General features: G+C 42.8%; 1 protein-coding gene across 12 annotated transcripts in view; it reads left to right on the top strand.

The window, feature by feature from the left end:
• TLE1 (TLE family member 1, transcriptional corepressor) overlaps positions 1-27,062 on the top strand; it is a 108,234-nt gene that overhangs the window by 23,188 nt on the left and 57,984 nt on the right. For 6 of the 12 annotated variants that reach the window (XM_017872354.1, XM_017872361.1, XM_017872355.1 and 3 more), the window contains exons 5-6: positions 12,277-12,339; positions 14,021-14,125. The exons of 1 other annotated variant lie outside the window; for it this stretch is intronic. In XM_017872354.1, coding sequence (XP_017727843.1) covers positions 12,277-12,339; positions 14,021-14,125 — 168 coding nt within the window. The remainder of the gene's footprint in view (positions 1-12,276; positions 12,340-14,020; positions 14,126-27,062) is intronic. 5 more of the 12 variants (XM_017872356.1, XM_017872360.1, XM_017872359.1 and 2 more) reach the window with 1 other exon arrangement.

The raw sequence follows: 27,062 nt of genomic DNA, 5'->3' as shown, positions 1-27,062 counted from the left end.
ATTTAAGTCATTAATTAGAAGGAACTGAAGGGGGAAAAATTTACACAAACAGCATTGCAGACTCAACTTCATCTTGGAAAATGCAACTGAATTCTTAAAAAAAAAAAAAATGAGGGCAGTCCTCAAGTGGGGCCTGGCAAGCTTGTCATTTGCAAATAAATCAAAAGACCATCATTGCAGGAAGGAGAACCAATGAATAGAGTTGCTTTGTCATTCTTTGATGGGCCCCACACTCAAGCCTGCTATTAAAAATGAATGCATTCAAGAGGCTCTGCATTAAGAACATAAACAATTAAGGGCACTTGAGTTGCTCTGCTGAGAGCTGCTGCGAAGATAGGAGAGCTTTCTCCGGAGATGCAGGCCCCTGCAATCTGCCTCACCAGGAGCTAGAGAATGGGAGCAATTAGTGTTGCTATCTCTGCCGAGCAGCCTTCAGCATGGTTTTTTTTCCCCCCCTTCCTTCCTTTCTTTTAACCCCTCCTTGTTTTCAGAGAAGCTGCGAGTGTGAAAGATGGGGAGTGAAAGGATAGTATCTGGACCCAGTTGGAGAGAGCTCAGATTTAGAATGTTGCAGGAGCTGCCAAGTGAGGGGGAGATGGAACATAAACGTTATTATCTGCCGGTAATTGGTGACTTGTGTTCTGATTAGTTGAGCCACTAAAGGGTTTCTGTCGTCTGGTACTCTTTGTTTTGTTTTAATCACAGGCTTGAAGAAGGGGCGAGATACATTGCCATGGGTGGAATAACTTAAATGAATATTGTGCGAGGTTTTCCACAGAAGGCAAATGTGTTCCTACACCCCCGGTTTCTGTTCTTGCCTCAGTGTTTTGTAAAAATGTGTGAGAGGGCAGCCCTCATGTTGCTGCAAGGCTCTGGAGAGAGGCAGGCCTGACCTCTCCTCTCCACTGTCTCGTTCTGACCTTAGGCAAGTTATTTTAACCTTTTAGTCTATTCTCCTGGGGCACTTGGTGACCACATGAAGATTAGAGAGTGGGCGTCAGAGCACCTGGCAGGTGCTAAGCAGTAGATGCTGCTGAAATAGATGGCAGTGCTTCTCAAAGTGTGTTCTCCAGTCCAAGAGCCTCAGGATTACCTGGGAACTTGTTAGAAATGAATATTCTCAGGCCTAGACTCCAACAGGAGCTCTGCAGGTGGGCCTAATCATCTGTGTGTTAACAAGCACAAGGCCATCCTAGTGTACACTGGAGTTTGAGAACCACTGATAGCCTCACTAACCATTATAAGGTCAACTTAAAGGTACCTCACCTTTTTTTTTTTTTTTTTTTTTTTTTTATTAAAAGAGAGACTGAGTTTCCCTATGTTGCCCAGGCTGGTCTCAAACACCTGGGCTCAAGGGATCCTCCTGCCTCGGCCACCCAAATGTTCTGGGATTGTAGGCGCGAGCCACTGTGCCCGACCTCCCCACATTTTAAAATTTGGATTTCCCAAAATGTGATTAGTCATTTTATCGGCGTAATTACATTTTAAACAAAAGCTACTCAGACACATTAGATTTAAAGATGAATTTACCTTTTCATGAGCTATTGGTGAGCAAGACACTGTGATGGGAGAAATCTTGACTCTTGAGTAGCAGATATCCTGAAGGTGGTCTCTTGGCAAAGGAACTCTTCCTCTCCTATGAAGGGAAAAGGAGTATTGGAAGATTATTTGCTGTGTTTTGTGTGTATCATTTTTGGTACACAGTTTTTATGCATGCATCCCTAATTAAATTTTTTTTTTTTTCTTTTGTGGAGGTACTGTCTTGCTGTGTTGCCCAGTTTGGTCTCAAACTCCTGGCCTCAAGTGATCCATCCCGCCCAAAATGGTGGGATTATCGGCATGAGCCACCATGCCTGGCTCCTCATTTTCTTTAGGTATAAAAATAAGATGTCATCTTCGGGAACTAGAGATGTGTTTGTGGATTTTGTTCTGCTGGTGGGCCAGATGGTCTGATGTTAGGGTTGATGGATCATTCTTTCTGCCTGTGGAGGAGAATATTAAAGTGGAGTTTGGCTACAACTCATTTACTTAAGGTTTGCAATTTATAATTGAGGTCCCTTATAAACTGTCTATTCTGTGCAGAGACCTCTGCTAGGGTAGCAAGGGCACGGTGACCCTGTCATTGACAGATGAGAGGCACTTTCTGTAGTCCCTTTGTTGGCTGAGGGATCATGCCGACTTGGCCTTGTGCTGCTGCAGCCCTGTTTGGACTGTATGGCTTTTCAGCAGCTGCATTGCTTTGCAGACAGGGCTGAGTTCATCAGCTCTTTCTTGTCGTGAGTATCTCCCACTTCCCAACTTCTGTGCCTGGCGACAGAGGTGAGACTCCGTCTCAAAAAAAAAAAAAAAAAAAAAAAAGAGAACTAGGCAGGGAATATGTGGCTTCTAATCTTGCTTTATGATCTTGGACAAATCATTTCCTTTAGGACCTCTGTTTCCCCACGTGTGATCTGAGGATTGTAAGAGGGCTGGGTACCCAAATGGTTCCAGGTTTGCCAGCATTGTTGTGTCTCAGGGCCACTGTTGATTGCAAACGTGGTGGGCCTGGCGGTCCTTATCTCTCTTCCTGATGTAATAAATGTAAACAGTAAGTTGGCCGGGTGCAATGGCTTGTTGTGCCTGTAATCCCAGCACTTTGGGGGGCCGAGGTGTGTGGTTAATTTGAGGTCAGGAGTTCCAGACCAGCCTGGCCAATATGGTGAACCCCCATCTACTAAAAATGCAAAAATTAGCTGCATGTGGTGGTGCACACCTGTAGTCCCAGCTACTCGGGAAGCTGAGGCATGAGAACCGCTTAAGCCCATGAGGCGGAGGTTGCAGTGAGCTGAGATCATGCCACTGCACTCCAGCCTGGGCAACAGGGTTAGACCCTGACTCAAAACAACAACAACAAACGTTTGAACAGTAAGTCAAGGGCAATGATTTCAAAGTCACTAGAGGGAGGAAAAAAAGGTCACTAAAAACCCTACCACCTCAGCATAATTACTCTTTTAATTTTGGATATCAACTTAAGGTGCTTGGCCACATTCCTAATTTTGTTGTTGTTGTTGTTGTTACGAAGTTTCACTTTTGTTGCCCAAGCTGGAGTGTGATGTTGCGATCTCGATCTCCGCTCATGGCAACCTCCAGCTCCTGGGTTCAAGCTATTCTCCCACCTCAGCTCCTCGAGTAGCTGGGATTACAGGTATGTACCACCACGCCCGGCTAACTTTTTTGTAATTTTAGTAGAGACAGGGTTTCACCATATTGATCAGGATGGTCTGAAACTCCTGACCTCAGGTGATCTGCCCACCTTTGCCCCCCAAAGTGTTAGGATTACAGGTGTGAGCCTTTTTTTAAGAGCCTCAGCGCCTGGCCCTTAAAAAAAAAAACAACAAAAAAAACAGGCATACTAACACTGTGTCTTTGTTTCTTCCCCTCCTGTGTCATCTAGTGAATGTCTTGGTCATTTTAGCATCATTATCATAAATATGACTTTAATGGCTGCTCGCCATGCCTGTGGGTTGTGTGTAGTGTATTTAACTGTTCTCTTAGTATTAGACAACTGATTTATTAGGAGGGCAAATGTTAACTTTCTCAAAAACTGGGCAGATGGTTGTGATGTGTTGAATTGCTGTTACATCTTTACCTGGCTTTTTCTCTTCTCCCTTTGAAACTAGTGCTGCAGTGAACAGCTTCATGCATGGAATGCTTTTCATTTGAACTATTTCCTTAGGATAAATTCTTAGCTGTGGGAAGCCTTACCAAAGGGTTTGAATAATTTCATGCTCTTGAAACACATTGCCCAGTTGCTTTCCAAGACAGCGCTACCAATTTAATGTCATCAGTAACGTACGATTGTTCCAGTTTCCCTGAGGATGCATCATCATTGAATTTCGTTAATTTTTTAAAAACTGCCTTACCCGTTTCTGAATGACCTACCTTACTTACAACAAAATTTACATTTTTGTTTGGTTGCCGGTGAGGTTTCTGTGTACTTTTTTTTTTTTTTTGGATTTAAGGTTGTCAGTTTCACAGACTCAGAAACTTCTAGTCAGAAGGGATTTAGAGGTTATCTGTTTATTTCCTTTGTGTGCTTTGTTTTCATGTTCTTGCCCATGTATCTGTTGCCAGACACTTCTTACCAACACTCCACTGTGTTTTTATCTTGGCTTCCCGCTTGATTCAAAGAAACCAGAAGATCAGTTTGCCAGCCCTCAGCATAAGCACCATTTTTTATGATCCATCAGTTTGCAATTTAATGCTGGTGGAGATTCCCCTCCCTAAGCTGACTTTGGGCAAGGTGCCATTGGATTGCTTTGAGGCCCATGGGCAATTACTCTTAAGCAGTCCTCGCCCTGTTTTGAGCTACAAACAGCACTCATTATGCTGCACTACTGTATGTGTAGTGGGGAAGTGTGCAGGTGCTGAGGAGTGGGCTCTTCCGGGTGCCGAGGAGTGGGGCTCTTCCGCATTGCAATTAGACAAAGTGTGAGAAGTAGGAAAAGGTGGTGAGACTTTAAGGAATTATAGAATCCTAAACTCTTAAGTTAAGCTACTTAGAAGACCATATCTTGAATTAATTAATTAATTAATTAATTTTATTTTTGAGACCAAATCTCACTCTGCCAGGCTGGAGTGCAGTGGCGCCATCTCAGCTCACTGCAACCTCGGCCTCCCGGGTTCAACCAATTCTCCTGTCTCAGCCTTCCGAGTAGTTGGGACTACAAGCGTATGCCACCACGCCAGGATAATTTTTTTTTTTTGTATTTTTAGTAGAGGTGGGGTTTCACCGTGTTAGCCAGGATGGTCTCGACCTCCTGACCTCCTGATCCACCTGCCTTGGCCTCCCAAAGTGCTGGGATTACAGGCGTGAGCCACCGTGCTCGGCCATATATTGAATTTAAAAGTCTTGCAGAATACACTAGCGTTTGATTGATTGCTGGTCTCTGAGGTCCTTGACCATATTTCAGCTCAGTTAAAACATACATTGTAGCTGGGCATGGTGGTTCATGCCTGTAATCCCAGCACTTTGGGAGGCCGAGGCGGGCGGATCACCTGAGGTCGGGAGTTTGAGACCAGCCTGACTAACATGCAGAAACCCCGTCTCTACTAAAAATACAAAATTAACCGGGCATGGTGGCACACGCCTGTAATCCCAGCTACTCGTGAGGCTGAGGCAGGAAAATCCCTTGAACCCGGGAGGCGGAGGTTGCGGAGAGCCAAGATCGCGCCGTTGCACTCCCAGCACTCCAGCCTGGGCAACAAGAGCGAAACTCCGTCTCAAAAAAAAAAAAAAGGCCGGGCGAGGTGGCTCACGCCTGTAATCCCAGCACTTTGGGAGGCCGAGATGGGCGGATCACGAGGTCACGAGATAGAGACCATCCTGGCTAACACGGTGAAACCCCGTCTCTACTAAAAATACAAAAAAATTAGCCGGACGCGGTGGCGGGCGCCTGTAGTCCCAGCGACTCCGGTGGCTGAGGCAGGAGAATGGCGTGAACTCGGGAGGCGGAGCTTGCAGTCAGCCGAGATCGCGCCACTGCACTCCAGCCTGGGCGACAGAGAGAGACTCCATCTCATAAAATAAAATAAAAAAATAAAACCGTACATGTACATGAATTGTATACTTACCAACACATGATTTTGTTTTTATTTTTTTTGTGAACAGCCTTTCTCTAGCACTGTTTAGTAATGGTTTATGTGGGTGCACCTTGGCCATTGAATTTAGGGGTGCATGGAGATTTAAGTTTTAGTTCACTGAGGCATGACTCTGAAAGTATGTTAAGTATGTACCCTCACATCAGTTTTAGTAGGGGAGGTACAGCAAAGAAATGTGTCACAGTATTTAGTAGGAGTCGTGTTCTCCTAATGCTTCCCATCTTGTTGTGTTGAGAAGGCTTTTATGTAGAAAGCGGTTAAGAAACTGTATGGAAGCTTTCTTTGTATGACATGGTGATTTTTAAGCACATAGGTTTAGTTTACCAAATGACAGTAAGTGCTGTGGAGGATCTTGAAGGACCTAGAGAAGAGTGTGTTTATTGGTGTTATGGGGGAAAGGCAGCTTCTCAGTGAATTTGAGGCGGGCCTTGAAGGATTGGGAAGAGCTCTCATGTTTGTATAGCACTGTGGAATAGTATTCCTAAGCTTACATACCAGCTCATCAGCTCACTCAATTTTGATGAAACTCTGAAGTAGATTGGTGGTAATCCTTTTAAGTAAGACACCTGGGTGGGACCCAGTGGTTTAAGTGACTTAACATAGAACACCTTACGTAGTAGTTTGCCAAGTAGATTGCCATCATCTAAAAACCAATTTTTGGATGCTGAGGGCTAAATGTATTACCATATGCAAATCAGTGAGGAGAGCTGGCATAGGTAAGGAGAATGAAAGACTGTTGTAGACAGGTAATTTGGACTCCTGCTTCCTGCTGCGTCAGCAGGCGGTGGCCATCCATGAAGAAAGGCTTGTTGCTGGAGCCTTCATCCTGCTGCTTACATTTCTGGGTGGAGGGTTTCATACAGATTTGGTTTGTGGATAGCTCTTGAATGCAGATTTATTGTTGTTGCCTTATACAGTATCAAAAATCTAGGCACAGGGAAAGTTTATAAGCATTATGACTTAGCAGGTACCAAATAAGTCTTCATCATTGGATAGGAAAATGATTTCTAGGTAGGAAATACAGTTAGCCCTCAGTTTTTCACTGGAGCTGTCTAGCCTTTGCAAGAGGTGGAAAGCAGCATGGTCAAATACCCGGGTTAATCTGCCAGCACACTCCGATCAGTAATAGAAGCACGGGTAGGAGTCATGAGAGGCCGGGCGCAGTGGCTCACGCCTGTAATCTCACCACTTTGGGAGGCTGAGGCGGGCGGATCACAAGGTCGGGAGATGGAGAGCATCCTGGCCAACATGGTGAAACGCCATCTCTACTAAAAACAGAAAAATTATCTGGACGTGGTGGCACGTGCCTGTCATCCCAGCTACTTGGGAGGCTGAGGCAGGAGAATTGCTTGAACCAGGGAGTCGGAGGTTTCAGTGAGCCGAGATGGCTCCACTGCACTCCAGCCTGCTGACAGAGCAAGACTCCATCTAAAATAAATAAATAAGGAAATACATTAAAATAAAGTCACTACGAGACTTGTTAATTTGTGCTAAATTAAGAATCTTACCAGAATATTCTTTTGTTGAAACAAGAGATAATACCAAGAATTATTGCCAGTTTTTATGCTGCTGCAGTCCAGATTATTTGAAGGGAAGATGTTCATGAAGCCTCTTGGGGAGCTAGTGATGTTTTAGGACTCACAGAGCATTGTCAGGTAAGCTCTGTACCCTCACCTGCCAGGAGGTAGGTTGTGCAGGTGGAGGAGCCAGGGTATTTCAGAGGACATCAGCGCATTTTCTGGGGTAAACCAGCTTGTTAGTAGAGCAGTCCAAGACTTGGATTTAGATTTTCTGACTCAAAAGTCAAGCTGGCTCGTCAGGATAGTTTTAAGATCAGGGTTTAGAGACCTGGCAGACCGAGGGGAAGTCTTGTAACACTCTCCTTTATTGCTCCTATTTGCTGCTTCTCCAGAACATTTATGTAGAATTTCCAGAACATATGATATAGCTTTTGATGTTTTTCATCAGGTTGAGCTTTGATTTCTAACTTTTCTTCCTCCTGTTTCAGGCTTATCCAGTCTAACCCAACTTACATAGTACAGTTGGCCCTTTGTATCTGTGGGTTCCGCATCTGTGAATTCAACTAACCATGGTTTGAAAATATTTTTTTTTTAAAACATTGCATCGGCCGGGCACAGTGGCTCATGCTAGGATGATAAATCCTAGCACTTTGGGAGGCCAAGGCAGGTGAATCACTTGAGATCAGGAGTTTAAAATCAGCCTGCTCAACATGGTGAAACCTCGTCTTTACTAAAAATACAAAAAATTAGCCGGGTGTGGTGGCATGTGCCTGTAATTCCAGCTACTTGGGAGGCTGAGGCAGGAGAGTTCCTTAGAACCCAGGAGGTGGAGGTTGCAATGAGCCGAGATCTTGCCACTGCACTCCAGCCTAGGCGACAGAGCGAGACTCTGCCTCAAAAAAAAAAAAAAAAAAAAAAAATTGAGTCTGTAGTGAACACGTACAGGCTTTTTCCTTGTCTTTTCCTAAATAATACAACAACCATTTACCTAGGATTTACATTGTATTAGGTAAGTAATCTGGAGATGATATAAAGTGTATGGATAGATGTGCATAACTTATATGCAAATACTATACCATTTTATATAAAGGACTTGAGCATCCTTAAATTTTGGTTTCCATGGAGGATTCTGAACCAATCCCCCACTGACAGCGAGAGACCACTGTATCATTGCCTTTGCTTTCGTATGTATTTCTTTTCTTTATTTTATTTTTGATAACTTTAATATTATTAAAGGTTTACAAGTTCATTTCATTCAGACTCGATCTTAACTGTCCTCCGACCATGTTCAAGTCTACTTTGATGCCATTCTAGGTAGTAACACATAGTTGTTATCATAAAGATGAGGGCACCTTTTCTTAAACCAAAATAAATTCCAGCTAAATCAAATAGTTAAGTATAAAAATGCAGCCATAGCACACTAGAAGAAAAGTAAGAATGGCTTTTATGATATTGGTGTGTTCTAATCTTTATGTAAAGGCCAGGAGCATAGGAAGAAAATGCTTTCGTCTGGTAACTTAAAGTTCTGTACAGCAAAACATTCATATTAAGCAAAGTTGAAAGACAAGTGGCAAGCTGAGCAAACTCTGATAAAGGGTTAATATTTGTCTCATGCAAGGAAGCACCACCAAAAGACAAAAATGATTAAAACAACAACGGAAGAATGGAGAAGGGAAACATAGAGTGGACCAATAAATACGTGAAAAGATGTTTAACTAGAGGAAGAATTCAAGTAACGCAAATAAAAATGAGGTCATTTTTTAATACATTAGATGGATGAAGATTAAAGAAAGGTCAACAAAGCCCAATATTGACACTGGGTGGGAAAGCAGGCACCCTCCTAAACTTGCAATAATTGGTACAGCTTTTCTTTCTTTTTTTGTGAGACGGAGTCTCTCTGTGACTCCCAGACTGGAGTGCAGTGGCGCGATCTCGGCTCACTGCAAGCTCCGCCTCCTGGGTTCACACCATTCTCCTGCCTCAGCCTCCTGAGTAGCTGGGACTACAGGTGCCCGCCACCAAGCCCGGCTAATTTTTTTGTATTTTTAGTAGAGACGGGGTTTCACCGTGTTAGCCAGGATGGTCTCGATCTCCTGACCTTGTCTCGACCTCCACCCATCTCGGCCTCCAAAAGTGCTGGGATTACAGGCCTGAGCCACCGCGCCCGGCCTGGTACAGCTTTTCTGCTGGGCAGTTTGGCAGCATGCATTGCAACTTAAAATATGCATACAGTTTGACCCAGCAGTTCACATCTAGGGATTCCTTTTAGAGATCTGTGTGGAGGGTTATTTGACGCAGAGTTATTAATTGTGCAAAATTAAATGAAACATAAATATTCCCTGGTGTCAATAGTACTTAAACATCTTTATGCTTATATGGTGGAATATTTCAAGGTACTTGTTAATCTATATTGACTGGGATGGTGTCCATGACACATGTTTGAGTAACAAATTTTAGAAAGGCAGGGTATATAACGGAAACCCCTTGGTATTAAAATGTGTCTCTCTTACTGTGGGTTTCTGTGCACATAAGTGAGAACCTGGAATGATGGTACCCTAAAATCATCAATATGTTACCCATGCTTATCCTTGGATGATGGACTCAGGGTTATTTGGACTTTCTTTTATATTTCTGTATATACATCTGTGTGCATGTATATGAGTTCAAAGTGAGCATATATCATTTTAAAAATTGGAAACCTTAAGTGTGAATTTCCAAGAAGGGGAATGTACAGAATGTTGCAGGAATATGTGGTAGGTAGGGAGTTGGGAGCAAGGACCTAAGTAGGATACCCACCAAAGGCATCTCTACTCCTTTACATGCACTCAAATAGATAGTGCAGAACCCTATTGCAAAGGAGAGGAAAGCCTTGCCCATGCTTTCGAGGAGAGCCATGACCTTGAGGTAGCTTGAGTGGGTGGCTGTAATCAAATGAACTGGGTGGGGCTGACCCAGTTCTGTTTTTGTACCTGGTACAGCTGCACCCTTTTTGCATATATCTGCCTCGCTGTCTAAAGCAAGGTCATGCATGGGCTTCCTCTCTTTACCAGTCATTTCCCCTTCTAGTACATTTTGTCCAAGGCATGGTCTGTCTGTAACCTTGTCTCATTGGTGGTCAGGTAGAATTGGGTTGGGTCAGCCTCAATCCAATCTTATAAAACCAAAGACTTTGTTTAGTTAATTCAAATAATCTTAGAAGATACAAGGCTACTGTTTTTTATATGCTTGATTGTAAAGTTCCTGGGATTTTGTTTCCTTTTTTTTTTTTTTTTTTTTTGAGACAGGGTCTTGCTCTGTCGCCTAGGCTGGAGTACAGTGGCACGATCTCAGCTCACTGCAGGCTCAACTTCGTTCCTGGGGTTTCTACTTTGTCTTTTTCCATTCTCTATTTCTCAAGGTCATGGACTGTGTGCTTTTAAATTTTTTTCTTGTGATCCTTTTCATTGCTTAATTCAGTAATATAGGTGGCATTTAGTAAGCATTGACAAAATGATGAAATAAATAAGGTCAAGGATGGGCCTCTTTACAGATGACCTTTTTTTTTTTCTTTTTTAAAAAAGCAGAACTGGTTCTTCCCAGATAGAGGAAAGCAGAACTGCTTTGCATTGCTGTAGGGTGTTGGAGGTGCTGCAGGTGGATCCTCCCCTGGGCTAGAAGTAGAGTACCCTCTGTTGCCTCTCTTGTCAGTTTTTGTCCCTTGTAGCAGAGGGACTGCTGTGGATGTGGAGCAGAGCAAAGGTTTTTCCAGCCTTCTTTACTTTTTATATTTTTTGAGATGGAGTCTCACTCTCACACAAGCTAGAGTGCAGTGGCGTGATCTCAGCTCACTGCAGCCTGCACCTCCTGGGTTCAAGCAGTTCTCTGCCGCAGCCTCCCGAGTAGCTGGGATTACAGGTGCCCACCATCGTGCCCGGCTAATTTTTAGTAGAGATGGGGTTTCACCGTCTTGGCCAGGCTGGTCTTGAACTCCTGACCTTGTAATCCACCTGCCTTGGCCTTTGAAAGTGCTGTGATTACAGGCATGAGCCACCGCACCCGGCCTTTCCTGCCTTCTTTAAAACAGACCGTGCTGTAGACACTGAGGACACCTTTTTGTTTAGCTGACCCCTGGGCCCTGTCGGTGAAGCCTTTGAGTTTGATATTGAACTGTGGTGAAACTTTCAGAATACCCAGGATATCATGACTTGACCATCACCCTCTAGAATGGAATGTTTTTAGTCATGTTTTCTTGGTTTGTTGAAAGTTTGAGATTTAGGGAAGCCTATGAACAATAAAATCCTGTTTCAGTTGTACATGAGCTGGGACAAGTGGCAAAGAGGTCAGCAGGTCTTTCTTCTACTCTGTCACCTTAGGCCTTGTCTTTGAAAGCTGGACTGCTTTGACAGTGCTGTGGCTGCAGTGGCTCCTGACACCAGCTTGAATGAACTTGCAGTAATGACATAAACGTGTCATGGTGTGCCATCACTGAAAAAGTACACTTGGCTAGGCTCAGTGGCTCCCGCCTGTAATCCCAGCACGTTGGGAGGCCGAGGCAGGCAGATCATGAGGTCAGGAGATCAAGACCATCCTGGCTAACATGGTGAAACCCGGTCTCTACTAAAAATACAAAAAAAAAAAAAAAAAAAAATTAGCCAAGTGTGGTGGTGGACGCCTGTAGTCCCAGCTACTTGGGAGGCTGAGGCAGGAGAATGGCGTAACCCAGGAGGCGGAGCTTGCATTGAGCCGAGATCACACCACTGCATTCCAGCCTGGGCGACAGAGTGAGACTCTGTCTCAAAAAAAAAAATGTATATATATATATGTATATATATGTATATAGTCACCACATTAAATGATCATGTAGCCTTAAACCGCCTAGATTTTCCAATTAAATTAAACTACTCATTATCTCTTATTATGTGACCAATAAAGTGTGCAGTTGTGGCTTACTTTGCAAGTGGGATTAATATCTACTGTTTATCTCAAGATAAGTATTAGTAACATAACCTGGGGAAACCTTTTTATGCGCCTTTCCAGAGCGAGGGAGAGGAGGACTAAAGTGTTAGAGGTATGAAGTTTTACCTTTCTAAACTGCTTGTGAAGTATTCTAAATGTTTGTATGGCTTTGTCTTTATAGACTGAAATCGCCAAGAGATTGAATACGATTTGTGCACAAGTCATCCCATTTCTGTCTCAGGAAGTAAGTAAAACTGTTCAGCTGTTAAAGTGCAATTATGTTGCTTCTCTGTTTGCAAATTAGCTAGTTTTAAGATGTTAATTTTATCACAAGGAACAAGTGTGAAGAACATCTGTTATAGCTGAAGTGTGTAAACCCCCTGCTAGTCTATCCAGCACATCTGAGGGCACACTGTGGAAATGGTGACAATAGCTCAACCTCTAAATTAATTTTTTTTTTCCTCTGGAAAACTGCAAAATGACTATCCAGTGTACAGTTTTGCTTTCTTTAAGTAGCATAAGCTTGAGAGCTACTGAAAATTCAGGTGTCCTTTTTATCTTTTAAATAGAAAGCTGTTCTCATACTGACTTTTAAAAATGGTTCCATCAAGGTAGACTTTACTAGGGAAGCAGGTAGTTCTTTTGTACTTACGTATCAAGGCAGTTGTCTTAATACTGTCCTTGAAGGGGCAGATGATAATAGTCCAAAATACATTAACTTACTGAGTCATATTCATGTGTAAGCTATTTTGTTTAGTTACAAAGTCATAGAAGTTTAATCTTAACATTCTTTGAGGGGGGAAATCTCTTTATATGAGTAATCTATGAAATTGACTCAAGACTATTGTATTTTAGCTTTGCCTTGAAGAGTTTACCTTCCTTTTGGATATAAGCTAGTAAATGCTGTAATGTGTTCTAAGTGTGCACGGGATGAATGCGTCTTCACACAGGGTGGAAAGCTTATTGGCCCGGGAGTTGGAATACTGGGTATCCTGGTTGGCATCTGTTGCTCCGTGCTGGATGGTCACCATCTCGTTATTGTTGTAACAGCCTCTTCCAGTATAACCTTTGTCTGTCTGATATGATAGTAGCTTTGTCTGCCGTTTGAATGTATTAGTAGTTATTAGACTTTAGTGATCCAGGGCTCTATGTTACATTCTCATGCCTCCCAAAGTAAATGTATGGCTTTGTTTTTATTTGTGGTTGGAGTTGGGAGGTGTGGGGTGAGTTTCCATCTCTGAACTGAGGCTGGAGTCCTTCCTTTGCCTTGTGGAGGGTAAAGAATCAAAAGGCTGTAAAAGAATGAGAGGAATTCCAGGAGTTTCCGAAAATGACTGGGGGTGTCAAGGTTGATTGATCAGACAAGTGATCAACAGATTTAATGTTAAAGTTTTAGGTATTAAAATGGGTATTTTATTTATTTATTTTAAAAATAGAGGTTTCACCATGTTGCCCACGCTGGTCTTGAACTCCTGGGCTCACCCCGTCTTGGCCTCCCAAAGTGCTGGGATTACAGGCATGAGCCACTGCGCCCGGCTGTAAAACGAATATTTTAAAATTGCTGTAAACTTAAGGCCAAACTTATCATGGTGAACCTCTTCTGTGAATAAGGACGATCTTCCAAATTCTGTTCTATTTATTTTTTAAGGTCCTATATTATCATTCTTTATGTCCTTTTTTGTTTTTACCATTCCAAGCCAAAATTTACAGCCAGAAGTAGTGACTGGTGTTGTTTAGAAATAAAGGGCACTGCCATTCTCAGTTTTTCCCTGTGTTCTGTGAAAATAATGTGTGGTTGAGAAATTCCACGTTTAAACCCCTCTACTTCAGCCTGCATTGCACACAGCATTTGACTTTTTGTTGTTAGAATATACAATGAAGTTCTTGGCTGTTGCTAATGCCCTTTCTTCTCCTTGTTTTCAAAGCATCAACAACAGGTGGCCCAGGCTGTCGAACGTGCCAAACAGGTGACCATGGCAGAGTTGAATGCCATCATCGGGGTACGTGGCCTACCAGGTCTACCTCCTACAGTGTGTATAACCAGCTTTCATTTCTTATTAATTTGATGGCTTTATATATATATATGTGTGTGTGTGTGTATGTATTTGTGTAGCTTAACGACCTATTTGATAAGGGTGGGAGGAAGAGACTTGGGGTGTGCTAAGGTATATGGAGGAAGAGGGCTTAGCGTAAGGAAGATGACAGGAGAAGCATTTTAGGAGGGGACAAAAAATAAATCTATTAATTAAAAACATTCTTTTTAAACAGACCGGGGTCTTGGTATTTTGTCTAGTCTGGCCTGGAACTCAAGTGATCCTCCTGCCTTAGCCTCCTGAGTAGCTGGGTCCGAGGGCAGGCACCCCTTTGCCCGTCCTTAAATCTACTTTTAAGTGGGAAAATAAATGCAGTTCATCCTGTGACACCTAAACCACCCTTGCTTCATTAGTCTAGTAAAAGCTTTAGGTTAGAATTTTAAATACTTTCCTCACTTCTGTCTTACAATATGAGATCACAGTGAGGTCAAATGGGTCTCGGAATTATCGTTTCATTTAGTTATCCTTGCTTTTTGCCTTTTGCTTTCTGGGGTATTCGAACCTACGTAACTGTTGGCTCTTGTTCTTTCTTGTGCCTCTTTCATGAATTTTTAAGTGACAAACCAATGAAAAGAGCGCTCTCTTGCTGTGGAAGAAGTGTTAATTGCCCTAGTGCTCCCTGGCCTTTCACCGGGGTTCTGCTCTCCTCTGTTGAGTTCAGTTAGTGCTCCGTGCTGGCCACTGGTTGTCAATCACAAGTCATTTGCTCTGCATTAATGAATCTGGTGAACCGTGCATTCCATCCCCTGCATGAGTTCATTCCCCACCCCCCACTGCAGGACCTGGGACGGTTCTCATGTGTTCTTCCCCTTCCAGACTAAGCCAAAGAAGGAGCTGAAACAAGGGACCATCCTTTCTGATTTTATTCATATGTGAGTGCCTTGAGCAGATTCAAATCACTCATTTATCAATTTATGTTAATTGCTTGTGAGATGATGCCCTGCTGGTCTTTATAGTTCCCTCAGACACTTTGTAATGATAATTAGACATGCTGCTGTACGGATTAAGAGCGCCATAGTCCAATGACGGCCACAGACAATGGAACCAGTTAATCCATCAGAGCTTAAAATTACATCCCAACTGGAGATGGAGAAAAAACATAAGAGCCAAGGAGGATTAAAGAACGAGCCTCAGCTTGAAAACTCTCCTTTCATCAGTTTCTCAATTGCAGATCTGCAGTTGGGTTGTCTGTGGTAAGCTATTGGCAGTCAATTAGGTGAAATAAACTAGGAGGGTGACCTTCATTTCCTTTTAATAGCTTTTTCCTCCCTGAAATGGGGAGCTTCAGTGGATTTTCAGCTTAAATTTTATTCAAGCTGCTTTATTACACTTGACAGCTTAGCTCTGCATAAACAATTCTCCCTCCTCTTCCCCCCAGATCCAGGCACTGCCTTCCCCCTCCTTCAGTATCACATTTTTGACTGTTACTTAGTGGGCTCTCTAATCACATTCAACAAAAAACACAATTACATCTGCATTTGTCTGCTGCCTTCTGTACCCTTTTCTTGTGTAATGAATTGCTTTATTTCAGAGATCAAATCAAATATTCACTGGTACTTTCGCATGTACTGTGTTTGATTAGCAAAGACTAATAGTGAATTGTACTTGTAACTCAAGCACAGAATTTTTTCACCCAAATGAATGAGGATGGAAAAGCCTGTTTTGATTAAAGGAAAACATATGCAAAGCAGTTCTCAAGTACCCAGTTAAACTTTGTGGAACATGTTTGTTTTCTGATAGACTCTAAATTTCGACATATAATTTCTTGATGGTAAAACTCTGACGTTTACATTCTCAAAGGCGCTGCCCAGCTCTTGTGAATCTCCTTCGCACCTACACTTTAGGAAGGAGGAAATCGTATTAACCAGATGTTCATAGGTAATACCCAGTTTGAGCTGAATCGGAGAATAAAATAGCAGATCTTTTCGAAGGGCAAATGAATTTCTAATTTTACAAATGGCTTTAGTCCAGGAAAAATGTTGTGGAGGTTATTATAAAGGCAGGTTAGCTCTGGGTGCCTTGGCAACAATAAACCAAAGTGGTGAATCAGGCGCAATGCAAACGAGACTTAACGCCCATTGCGTGTCTTGGGCATACTGGCATGTGTGGTTTTTATCATTGTAATTTTTGGATTAGTATATGAATTTATGTCAGAAGGCTCTTTTCAAGTTTGTAGTGATCAATAATTATCCCACACCTTAAGTTTCATGCTGTGGCATATGCTTGATTTTTGCTTGAAAGGAATTGTGTGCGTCCTGGAAAATCGAAGTAGCATAAAATTGGGTTGACAATTCAGTGGACCTTTGCACCCCTTCATTGAACATGCAGTGTGTCAACCTGTCTCCCCAGAGGGGAGGAGGTACCGGGAGACTGTCTGTTCCTACAAGCAGCAGCTGCGCGCAGAGTAAATGCAGCCTGGTTTGATAGCAGCTGTCAGTATTGTTCAGGGGCCGACTTAGGGTAAAGAACAATGGGAGAGGCCACGCTCTTAGTCTGCATCCACTTTCAGGCTAAGAAAAGAAATAGTAATTTAACGGTTTAGACATCTATTACAAGTGTGAAAGATCATGAAAGAGTACCCTTTAAAATGCAAATGAGCCGAAACATTCTCATTCCCTTTAAGGTACAATCAAGGAGCTTGACTGCTTGCTTGACAGGGCTAAAGATATTTCTCTTTATCAAACCTGGAAAAAGTAAATCTTCTCAAGGACATCCACCTTCTAGGTTAGTTCGAGGTGTGTCTTGGGCCTGCGGGTGCTCTTTGAGGAGGCAGAGAGAGGTTATATTTTGTCTGTGCTTGTTGAGTGAATTAGCAGAGTCTCCATTTCTCACCAGCGTAGAAATTGTAGTTCTCCTGTCTGGCAGAAAATACTGAATTTTAATTCTTTCCCACCGTAGCACCTGCCTTCAACTTACATAGAGTATCCGTATTTAAGAAAAATAAGCTTCTTAGATATTTGATATCGGAGAGACTATTGAAATATTTCTGTAGACCTTTTTTTAAACAGCTTTGACAGCAAATCTGGTGACTGGCAGAATAATAACTACGGTCCTACTTTTTGAATTTTGCTTCTTACCAATTCTTTTGCTATTAAATGTGTTGTAGTCTTGTCACAGTGAAAAGGCTAATTTATAGTGCAAAGGTGTACAAAATTTGTACAAGGTTTATTTGGTTTGACACATAGCTCACTTAGACCTTAGAAAACAAGTTGCATTGTGAGAAGGGAACTTACTCATTTGAGACCTTGTGTTTTTAGATCATGATCGTTGTTACACCATAAGCAACATTTTTGTTTGTTTTTTTAAATTTCTATTAAGAATGGTCAAAACAAATTGGTTATTAAACATTGTAACATCTTATTTGTGGAATGGCTAATGGCTCCTGAATGCAGGGAGAATTGATTGAAAGACTCTTCAACACCACATCTCCACTTTATTATTTGGGGAGTTTGGAACTAAAAGCTCTCTTCTACCTGCTCTGATAGGTACTGAATAATTGATTTCAGTTGGGATTGGGATTTCAAATAATTAGTGTTCTCTTTACATCACAGATAATCGAGGGATAATATAGAGAGATACATATCGGTACACATATAGATTTGTTTTTTTCAGTTGATGTCTAATTGTAATATAGTGAAATGCACAGCTTGATTTTTGACACCTATGTATACCCGGTAAACCACAGTAAGGGGGTGGTTTCCAGAACCCCAGTGGATTCCATTATTCTTATCAGTTTTTCCCCTTCTCCTAAAGAAAGATAGTTGCTTTCTTTCTTTCTTTCTTTCTTTTGGCATGTGAAAGAAGAGTTAAAGATGGTTGGGGTTTTCTTTTGGAGACAGAGTTTTACTCTGTAACTCAGGCTGGAGTGCAGTGGCATGATCTCTGCTCACTGCAACCTCTGCCTCCCAGGTTCAAGCAATTCTTCTGCCTCAGCCTCCCGAGTAGCTGGGATTACAGGCATGCGCCGCCAAACCCAGCTGATTTTTGTATTTTTATTAGAGACAGGGTTTCACCATGTTGGCCAGGCTGGTCTTGAACTCCCGAACTCAGGTGATCCACCTGCCTCAGCCTCCTAAAGTACTGGGATTACAGGTGTGGGCCACCGTACCTGGCCATAAAGATGGTTGTTTTTTTAACTGAAAAGTTAAAAAAGAATCAATTACATTTTAAAAAATATTAATAGTAAACAATGGCACAGTTGTATGTTTTATTTCTAACCACCTGTTGTTCCATTTCATGATGTTTTTGGTAATTCACATAAGAATATTTACATTGTGTTGCCTTGGACAAAGCATGGGCCTTGGGATCAGATGGACTTGGGGAGGATGCTTAGCTGCCGTCTTATTAGCTTTATGACCTCATATAGTCAGTTAACTTCTACAGTGTCCCCCATCTGTAGATGGTAATACCGTCTCTACCTTCCCTGCTTTTGTGGGGATAAGACCCTGGCTGGCAGTCTTCAGTGAACATGTGATCCTGACCCCCTTGAACTGCAGTTTTGTCTGCCTGGTTTTCCTAAGTGCTTGTAGCAGATCCGTAGGTCCAGTTGGTCAAGCCCTGGTCGGGGGTGGTTGTGCGAAGCAGCAGTTCACCCCTTTGTCTTCTTTAGTGGTTACAGGGATGTGGGTGTTTGAGATTGGACCCAGCCAGATGCTCTGCTCCTGCCATTCAGTTGTTGTGCATGAATGACAGGGACACAATAGTGGAAAAGGACGGCCATTTAGCTTTTGATGTACAAACTTAGAAGTTCAAAACCACAAGAAAAATGTTAAGTTTGGGGAACAGATGGAGACAGAATTGAGAGCAAAAATGTGAAGACATCATTGACTTCCTTACCTAACATGAAGAAGAAGGCAGACAGTGCCATTGTTGACACAGAGAGGTTGTAGGAATCATTCTGATGAAGTTGGGAGGGAAGAGAGTTAGAAGAGATGGCCAAATGACCAGTGGGGATTGTCCTTCCCTTCCACAAAATGACAGGTTTCTATTTGTGGCGTCAAAGCTGACAGTTGGGTACAACACAATTTGAGCAGTTTCCCACGGTAATGCCTGAGAACTTTAGGAGATCAAGAAATTTGGATTTGTTTACATATAACCTATGTACAAGAGAGAGAAGAGAAAAAGAAATTTGGGTTTAGGCAACCTGATTTTTCTTTCTCACTTATTTGGATGTAGTCTGACTTATTTTTCATGAACACAACCTTGGTCAAGGCATATGGGGCTTATATGGGAATCTGTTTATTGATCAGATTTCTGTGTTCCTCCTGTATAGGCAAATATCTGATTCTGTATATTTTAAAACAACTTAGTATAAAATTAAAAATAAGTCTAGGGTAGTTTGTGATGTCTGACTAGATGTTTTCGTGTAGGGGATGGCTGTGAATCCAAACTCCTAAAACATTTGTAGAAGGAGCCTGTCTGTCCCTAAGAGATTGAGTTGTAGACCTAAAGGGCCCTCCACTGTTGCATGAGATGATTGGTTTAAGGATTAGTAAAATGTTGGATTATTTTTCTCCTTTGGCCATAGCTGTCAGCTATCTATGGGATTGTAGTGTGTAAAGTTTAAGAGGATGAGGTTAGCCTCTTATTCTTGTGAGTATGCGGTTAATCCCTGGAAAGCCGTCAATAACCCAGCCGTAAGTTTCTTTATAAAACAAATTCTCCCTAGGAGAATAATGCATAGCCTGCTACCGAGAAAAGACTAAATAGCTGCAACAAACATGGATCTTCTAGCTCTACTAACTTGTATTTAGTGACATACTCTTTGCTTAAATTACAACAATCTAGCCCTTTTATTAAATTTCCAAAGGGAAAGAGCAATATTGCAAAGAAGTCTTTGCAGCCCATTTCTCCTTTGGTTAAGTTTGTCTGTTTTTACTGAGGGCGCAACTAGGCGCCTGACAAATGCAGAACTTTTCCTCAGTGTCCGGATTATCGTCGTCATGCTTTGTAGTTATTAGAAAAGTGTTGAAGCATTTACTTTTTAATTTCCCCACATATTTCTTTCCTTTTAAAAAAATTTTTAAATTTAATTTTAAGTTTCGGGATACATGTACAGGATGTGCAGGTTTGTTACATAGGTAAACATGTGCAGTGATTGCTGAGCCTGTCAACACACCCACATAGTTTCCTGTGATTTTTCCTTGATTCCCTGGAATAAAGCATTATATATTATTCTTTTTTCCAGAAGGAGGAAGAAAGCTTCAGAATAGAAAATAGAGTACCCCATTATAGAAATTACAGTTGTGTATTTTTAAAATTTTAATTTTTGTGGGTACATACTATCTGTATATATTTATGAGGTACAGGAGATGTTTTGATGCAGGCATACAGTGTTTAATAAGCACATCATAAAGAATGGGGTATCTATCCCCTGAAGCGTTTATCTTTTTTTTTTTTTTTTTGAGACGGAGTTTCGCTCTTGTTGCCCAGGCTAGAGTGCAATGGCACGATCTCGGCTCACTGCAGCCTCTGCCTCCCAGGTTCAAGTGATTCTCCTGCCTCAGCCTCCCGAGTAGCTGGGATTACAGGCATGTGCCACCATGCCTGGCTAATTTTGTATTTTTGGTAGAGACGGCATTTCTCCATGTTGGCCAGGCTGGTCTGGAACTCCTGACCTCAGGTGATCCGCCCGCCTCGGCCTCCCAAAGTGCTGGGATTACAGGCGTGAACCACTGTCCCTGGCCCAAGAGGAAATCTTATGCAAGAGAAAGAAGCACTACTGCGGTCATTCAATTCTGTCTTTTTGGTGGTTCTCCCTTCACAAATCAGTTTCCCTTTGGAAGCTCCTTAAGAAGCAGCACAGCAGTTTGAGGCACAGATAGGAAGACTGACTATATCCAAGGTATGCTCTTCCCATGGGGACACTGGGTCCCTGTTGGGAACAATACTTCATCCATTCCTAGTCATCTGGATATTGACTAGCACTTCCTTATTTAGTAATGCTCCTCCCACACAGACTTATTCGAGAACAAAATCATCAGAAAACTCAAATTGTGCATCATCTACCAACTCAGAAAAAAATAGAACCAGCCAGAAGAAGAGTGTTGGAAAAGCATGAAGACATTAAAAAGGAAGGTAAGATAGACTGAAGATTCAAGAGGATGGTAAAGATGAAAACACATGGAATGCAAATTCTACTCAGATGTATTGAGACAAGTATAGTACAGTGTGCAATAACCACGGCTTCCTTTTATTTTTCTTTGAGACAGGGTCTCCCTCTGTCGCCCAGGCTGATATGCAGTGGCATGATCTTGTATCACTGCAGCCCCAAACTTCTGGACTCAAGCAATACTCCCACCTTAACCTCCCAAGTAGCTGGTACTACAGGCATGTGCCACTACACTCAACTAATTTTTGTATTTTTAGTAAAGATGGGGTTTCACCAAGTTGACCAGGCTGGTCTCGAACTCCTGACTTCAAGTGATCTGCCCACCTCGGCCTCCCAAAGTGCTGGGATTACAGGCGTGAGCCACTGTGCCCACACTTCATCCTGTAGTTTTTAAAATCTTACTTAAAAACTGAATGATGGCCGGGCGCGGTGGCTCAAGCCTGTAATCCCAGGACTTTGGGAGGCCGAGACGGGTGGATCACGAGGTCAGGAGATTGAGACCATCCTGGCTAACACGGTGAAACCCCGTCTCTACTAAAAAATACAAAAAACTAGCCGGGGGAGGTGGCAGGCGCCTGTGGTCCCAGCTACTTGGGAGGCTGAGGCAGGAGAATGGCGTGAACCCGGGAGGCGGAGCTTGCAGTGAGCTGAGATCCGGCCACTGCACTCCAGCCCGGGCGACAGAGTGAGACTCCGTCTCAAAAAAAAAAAAACTGAGTGAGACCAAGGAGGGAGGATCACTTAAGCCCAGGAGTTCGAGACCAGCCTGGGAAACATAGAGAGACCTCCTATCTACAAGAAATTCAAAAATTAGCCAGGCACGGTGACGTGCGCCTGTAGTCTCAGCTAGTCGAGAGGCTGAGGTGGGAAGATCTGCTTGAGCCTAGGAGATTGAGGCTGCAGTGAGCTGTGATCAGGCCACTGCACTTCAGCCTGGCCAGCAGAGCAAGACTCTGTCTTGAAAACAAAGTTAGTGGCTCCCAGCTACTTGGAAGGCTGAGGCAGGAGAATCGCTAGAACCCTGGAGTCAGAGGTTGCAGTGAACTGAGACCTGCCATTGCACTCTAGCCTGGGCGACAAAGCAAGACTCTGTCTCAAAAAAAAAGAAAAAAGAAAAAAATTGATGAAAAAATCTTTTCAAAAAGACAAACAGCCACAGAAGACCTGTAATATCACTTATGAAAAGGTTGTAATTGAAAATATTGTTTCTGGCCGGGTGTGGTGGTTCACACCTGTAGTCCCAGCACTTTGGGAGGCTGAGGGGGGATGGATCTCTTGAGGTCAGGAGTTCAAGACCAGCCTGGCCAACATAGTAAATCCCTGTCTCTACTAAAAATACAAAAATTAGCCAGGCATGGTGGTGCACACCTATAATCCCAGCTACCTGAGAGGCTGAGGCAAGAGAACTGCTTGAACCTGGGAGGTGGAGGTTGCAGTGAGCTGAGATTGCACCGCTGCACTCCAGCCTGGACAAAAGAGCAAGACTCCATCTCAAAAAANAGGCATGTGCCACCATGCCTGGCTAATTTTGTATTTTTGGTAGAGACGGCATTTCTCCATGTTGGCCAGGCTGGTCTGGAACTCCTGACCTCAGGTGATCTGCCCACCTCGGCCTGTCAAAGTGCTGGGATTATAGGTGTGAGCCGCTGCACCCGGCAAGCATTTATCTTTTGTGTTACAATCTAATGACACTCTTTTAGTAATTTTAAAATTACAATTAAATTATTAAGGTTTTTTTTTTTTTTTTTTTTTTTTTTGAGATGGAGTTTCTCTCTTCTTTCCCAGGCTGGAGTGCAATGTTGCAATCTCGGCTTACCACAACCTTTGCCTCCTGGGTTCAAGCAATTCTTCTGCCTCAGCCTCCCCTCCCAAGTAGCTGGAATTACAGGCATGCACCACCATGCCTGGCTAATTTTGTATTTTTAGTATAGACAGGGTTTCTCCATGTTGGTCAGGCTGGTCTTGAACTCCTGATCTCAGGTGATCCATCTGCCTCGGCCTCTCAGAGTGCTGGGATTACAGGCATGAGTCACTGCACCTGGCCAAATTCACCTTTTTAAAAGCATATACTTCTGTGGGTTTTAGCATATTCACATTGCTGTACAACATCACGACTATAAAATTTTTCTAGGACGTTTTTGTCACCCTATAAAGAAACTCCATATTCATTACCATTTATTCTTCATGCCTCCTCCCCTAACCTCTGGCAACTACCAATGTGCTTATCCATCTCTATGAATTTGCCTGTTCTGGACATTTCATATGAATGGAATCATGTAATACGTAGCATTGTATGCCTGGCTTTTTCATGTTTTCAAGGTTTATCCATGTTGTAGTATGTACCAGTATTTTAGTCCTTTTTATTGACAATTAACATTTCATCAATGTACCACAGTTGCTTATTCATTCTTAAGTTGATGGACATTTAGGTGATTTCCACTGATTATCTATTATGAATAATGCTGCTGTGAACATTTGTGTACATGTTTTTGTGTGGGCATGTTTTCTCTTGGATTTGTCTCTGGGTGTAGAATTACTGGGTCTATGGTAACTTTATTCACTTTTTGAGCAACAGCCAGACTGTTTTCCAAAGCGGCTGCATCATGTTACATTCTCACAATAGTGTATGAGAATTCCAACTTCTCTATATGATCTCTGCCATTTACTGTCCACCTTTTTTATTCTATGCATCCTAGTGGGTGTGAAGCAGCAGCTCCTGTTTTTGATTTGCCTTTTCCTGATGGCTAGTGATGTTGAGCATCTTTTCAACCAAAACCTGCGTAGTTTTTATAATGGATCTACCTTCACATGGCTTGTCATAGCCTTAATGGCCTTCCGGGGAAACGGGATGAGCAAGGCAGTAGTCGTGCGGGAGGAGTTGGCCTGTGTGGATTGGCTGAAATGGAGAAAGAATAAAGACAGGCCAGGCATGGTGGCTCACACATGGAATCCCAGCACTTTGGGAGGCCAAGGCAGGAGGAGTGCTTGAGCTCAGGCGTTGGAGACCAGCCTGGGCAACATAGCAAGATTTTTTTTCTACTAAACATCAAAAAAATTAGCAGAGTGTGATGGTGCGTGCCTGTAGTCCCAGCTACTCACAAGGTTGAGGTGAGAGGATTGCTTGAGTCCAGGACTTCAAGGCTGCAATGAGATAAAATCACACCACTATATCCCACCTGGGTGACCAAATAAGACCCTGTCTCTAAGAAAACAAAGGGCTGGGCGCGGTGGCTCACACCTATAATCCCAGCACTTTGGGAGGCTGAGGTGGGCGGATCACCTGAGGTTGGGAGTTCTAGACCAGCCTGACCAACATGGAGAAACCCCATCTCTACTAAAAATACAAAATTAACCTGGCATGGTGGCACATGCCTGTAATCCCAGCTACTCGGGAGGCTGAGGCAGCAGAATCGCTTGAACCCAGGAGGCAGAGGTTGCGGTGAGCCGAGATCATGCCATTGCACTCCAGCCTGGGCAACAAGAGCGAAACTCCATCTCAAAGCAACAACAACAACAACAACAACAACAAACACCCCCCGAAGTACCATTTTAGCAAATTTCAAGTATACAATACAGTATTATTAACTATAGTCTCCGTGCTGTACCTTGGAAATTCAGATCTTCTTTATCTTGGGTAACTGAAACCTTAACACCCTTTGACCAACCTCTCCTCATTTTCCCCTACCCCTCAAGGCAGCCACCATTCTACTCTCTGCTTCTGTGAGTTGTACTCTTAGACTCCACATAGTAGGGAGATTATGCACTATTTGTCTTTCTGAATCTGCCTATTTCGCTTAGCCTACTGTCCTGCAGATTTACCCATGTTGTCACAAGTGGTAGGATTTTCTTCTTTTTCAAGGCTAAATGGTATTCCATTGTGTTGGTATGTACCACATTTTCTTTATCTGTTCATCCATCAACAGACATTTGGGTTGTTTGATATCTTGGCTCTCGTGAATAGTGCTGCGGTGGTCATGGATTGCAGATGTATCTTTGATATACTGATTTCATGCTCTCTCTCTCTCTCTCTCTCTCTCTCTCTCTCTGTCTCTGTCTCTTTCTTTCTTTCTAGATGGAGAATACTTTGTCACCCAGGCTGGAGTGCAGTGGCACTGTGTCGGCTCACTGCAACCTCCATCTCCTGGGTTCAAGCAATTCTCCTGCCTCAGCCTCCTGAGTAGCTGGGATTATAGGCACCCACCACATCTGGCTAATTTTTTTTTTTTTTAGTAGAGATGTGGTTTCACCATGTTGGCCAGGCTGGTCTTGAACTCCTGACCTCAGATGATCCACCCGCCTTGGTCTCCCAAAGTGCTGGGATTGCAGGTGTGAGCCACCGCACGTGGATCCTGATTTCATTTTCTTTAGATATATACCCAGAAGTGGGATTACTGGATCATATACAGATTGAGCAGCCCTAATTCTAATTCTCAGCCAGTAAGAATATTGCACATATTTAAAAATCTGAAAAAAATCCGGAATCCAAACATTGCTGATCCCAAGCACTTCAGAAAAGGGATACTTAACCTTTTTGAGAAAGTAGTTCTATTTTTAACTTTTTAAGAAACTTCTATACTGTTGTTTTCCATCAGCACTGTACCAGTTTACATTCCAAAGAACAGTGTACAAGGGTTACCTTTTCTCCACACCGTCACTAACACATATCTTGTCTTTTGTTACCTGCCATCTCAACGGGTTTGAGGTGATATTTCTTTTCTTTTCTTTTTTTTTTTTGGAGATGGAGCTTTGCTCCTGTTGCCCAGGCTGGAGTGCAATGGCGTGATCTCCGCTCACCGCAACCTCCGCCTCCCAGGTTCAAGCGATTCTCCTGCCTCAGCCTTCTGAGTAGCTGGGATTGCAGGCATGCGCCACCACAGCCAGCTAATTTTGTATTTTTCATAGACACTGGGTTTCTCCATGTTAGTTGGGCTGGTCTGGAACTCCCCACCTCAGGTGATCTGCCCGCCTCGGCCTCCCAAAGTGCTGGGTTTACAGGCGTGAGCCACTACGCCCAGCCTGAGGTGATACTTCACTGTGGCTCTGATTTGCATTTCCTTCATGATTAATTGTATTGAGCATTTTTTCATTTATCTGTTGGCCATTTGTATGTCTTCTTTGAAAAATGTATGTTTAGGAGGTCCTTTGCCCATTTTTAAATTAGGACACTTATTTTTTTTATTTTTGTACTATTGAGTTTTTTGGATGTTAACCTCTTATTTTGAGGTATGCTTTGCATATATTTTCTCCCATCCCTTAGGTTGCCCATGCATCCTTTTCTGTGTGCTCCTGCATTGAGATGGGGCCTTTAATGGATTGTTACTTAAGTTTTTATTATTGTCTTCGAGTGGCTGGAGAATTCTTGGCCCTGTAAGCAGTTTCTCCCAGTTTATCACCCTTGCCCCTCTTTACGTGAGAGGCCATTCACATGATGGGAGGTATTGCAATAACTCCTGCAGTAGTGTCCTCGGTGTTTTCTGCTGCCAGACAGCTCTCTCCCTCTTGTTTATGTAGCATACCAGTTTTCTTCCTTCTTTCTTTTCTTTTCTTTTCTTTTCTTTTCTTTTCTTTTCTTTTCTTTTCTTTTCTTTTCTTTTCTTTCTTTCTTTCTTTCCCTCCCTCCCTCCCTCCCTCCCTCCTTCCTTCCTTCCTTCCTTCTTTCCTTCCTTTCCTTCTTTCCTCCTTCTTTCCTCCTTCTTTCTTTTCTTTCTTTTCTTTTCTTTTCCTTTTCCTTTTCTTTTCTTTTCTTTTCTTTTCTTTTCTTTC

The sequence above is a fragment of the Rhinopithecus bieti genome, unplaced genomic scaffold (genome assembly GCF_001698545.2).
Source record: "Rhinopithecus bieti isolate Rb0 unplaced genomic scaffold, ASM169854v2 scaffold_5948, whole genome shotgun sequence".
In the NCBI taxonomy this organism is placed as follows: Eukaryota; Metazoa; Chordata; class Mammalia; order Primates; family Cercopithecidae; genus Rhinopithecus; species Rhinopithecus bieti.
Note: the sequence above shows the minus strand (reverse complement) of the source record. Positions and strands in the feature narration are given on the sequence as shown.